The 2,500-nt window shown below is 37.0% G+C and overlaps 1 protein-coding gene across 2 annotated transcripts in view; it reads right to left on the bottom strand.

Moving 5' to 3' along the window:
* LOC125038377 (histidine decarboxylase-like) overlaps positions 1–2,500 on the bottom strand; it is an 85,234-nt gene that overhangs the window by 10,004 nt on the left and 72,730 nt on the right. For both annotated transcript variants that reach the window (XM_047631878.1, XM_047631877.1), the window contains exons 11-13: positions 2,047–2,117; positions 1,158–1,177; positions 300–398 (exon numbers count right to left, since the gene is read on the bottom strand). In XM_047631878.1, the coding sequence (XP_047487834.1) occupies positions 300–398; positions 1,158–1,177; positions 2,047–2,117 (190 nt within the window). The remainder of the gene's footprint in view (positions 1–299; positions 399–1,157; positions 1,178–2,046; positions 2,118–2,500) is intronic.

The raw sequence follows: 2,500 nt of genomic DNA, 5'->3' as shown, positions 1-2,500 counted from the left end.
AAGAACTGTGTGATGTATAGCACTGTAAATGAAAAGTGCCAAATGCAATGTAGAAGAGATGATGCTTTGAAAATTAATGAGATGCGAGATTACCAAACTCTCACTGGTATGTGGAAGTTGTAAACGAAGCAGGGAAGGGAAGAACATGAAAACACACTGATATAACGAAGGCCTTTTCCTGCTATATTGTTTTTCCAGAGCACGAGTAAACAGTATACCAAAAGGGCCCTCTGCAGTGTTTTCCTACTCTGTCTATCGCTGTCTTAGGGACATTTCTTTACCGTTTCCGAATGACTCACCTCTCGTATGTGTTTCTGAAGACCTGCGACACCGAAGCTCCTGATAACAAACCACAGCTTGAGAGCACGAAACCTTTTGCTCAGACCGATTTGCCAGTGCTGCAAAGTGAGGCGACAGTCAGAAAGGATAAAACGTATAACTGGTAATTATAGGCATGTACAATTTTTTTGGGTGTGAAATTGTTAACGTAATTAATATGGAGACGACATAGAAAATATGTCGGAGCAATACGAGATAATTATCTTCAAACTTCTTTGAGTTTGATGAAAACGAAAGAAAAAAATGTGCAATCGTATCTGTATAGGTAAGCTTGTGTGTCGTTATAGATATCAGTAGTAAGATTTCGTATAATCATGAGCATACATATGTGCGTGTGTGTTGGTTTGCTTGCACATATAATCACAAGCGTACATAAATGACTGTGTATGTGTTTGTGTGTGTGTGTGTGTGTGTGTGTGTTTGTGTGTGTGTGTGTGTGTGTGTGTGTGTGTGTGTGTGTGTGTGTGTGTGTGTGTGTGTGTGTGTGTGTGTGTGTGTGTGTGTGCGCGCGTGTAAGTGTGAGCATAAGTATATATATATATCTTTGTATGAGTGTGTGTATTTATGTACATACGTAAGTACGTATGTTTGTATATATAACAGGGAAGGGAATCAGTGTAAGACGGGGAGGAGGGGAGGTGCGTGCATTGCCTGCGTGGGTGAATTATAAAACATTACTTCTTGGTGGCATTATGGCAGATACATGTGCCGGGTACACACTAAGCACAGGCTACAAAGCGTGATAAGCGTGCGTGTCTCCTGATGTCTAGCTAAGTGGTTGTTGTCTAAAGATTTATTTTTTAAATGTCATAACTCACCATGTAGTCGATTGCAAGACCTAAACAGAAGGAAAAATACTTAATTATTGTATATGAAAGATGCCCTCTACCGACTGAAATTCAAGACTAGAACAGCGAGGGAGAAAAAATATACAAAGCTAAAGAGTAAATTGATAAACAGTATTAATCATTTTCATTCTTTTCTTTTTCTTTCTTTTCTTTTCTTTTATCCTTTTATCTTATATTTTAAATCTAAACGAAGATGCTCTTGGGATGTAAGACACCTTTGACACTAGGCTGTATTTCAAATTATTAAATAATTATCATCATTAGCTTATCAACCTGTCATCAGTCATTACCAAATAGTCTGGTGCATCTTCGCCTCGGCCAAAAAAGAGTAAACAAGTAAACATACAAACAAACAAATAAGTAATTAAACATATAAATTCCTAAATAAAGAAGCAAGTAACTCATGAAATTACTTATCTAAATAAATAAAAAATAACGAACGTGGGAGACAAGAAGGACATGAGAATAGGAAACAAAGAGAGCGGCAAGAAAAGAAGACGAAAGCAAAGGGAACAGAAAATGCCGTTGAACAAAGGGACATACAAGAAAATTGCAAATAATAAGAGCAAGAAAACAGAGCGTAAGAAATGAGAGAGAAAAAAAAGAAAAAGGGGAAAAAAATATATGAAAAATAAAACAAAAAAAATATATGAAATAACATCAAAAGGCAAAAAAAGAAAAAAAAAAAAAAAAAAAAAAGAAAATACAACGAAACCAAACACGATTAAGAAAACTCGAGACCATTCGAGATCGCGAATCCTCCAAAGCCGTCGGGAAGAACAAGACAAGAACAAAACAAGCACCAGACAAGAACAAGACGAGGACGAACAACAGCCATACCCAAGAACGAGCTATTCACCTGAGTTCTCGTGCTGGAGGTAGATCGGGTCCACGTTGAAAGTGCGGTGGAGAGAACCGCTGTTCCTCACCCTGGAGAACAGAATAACGTCATTACAGATGAACACTCCCGGGCAACGCTCTTCGTGGTGGATTTACATTGTCTGACGAAACTTTCTTATTTGTCTGTTATTATTTCGGTATTTCCCTCCCGACGAAACAAGAGATGTTGTGTAAAGTCAGTTTTGAGAGAGAATGGAACGTAATTCTTTATTTCTTCGATTTTTTTTTTTTTTTTTATCTCTTCTGCGTTCCATAACTTCCTTGTTGCTCTGCCCACGTACGTTTATGTATATGTATAGATGTATGTTGGTTTAAGCATTCTGTTATTATCATATATTTATGTTTTATTCATATGTTTATCTAAAAAAATGAAAGCATGAGAGGTGAATTATGAGATGGCTTATTACCCCGAC

Source organism: Penaeus chinensis, chromosome 24, assembly GCF_019202785.1.
Source record: "Penaeus chinensis breed Huanghai No. 1 chromosome 24, ASM1920278v2, whole genome shotgun sequence".
NCBI classification, from domain to species: domain Eukaryota; kingdom Metazoa; phylum Arthropoda; class Malacostraca; order Decapoda; family Penaeidae; genus Penaeus; species Penaeus chinensis.
This window is presented reverse-complemented; position numbering and strand designations above follow the sequence as displayed.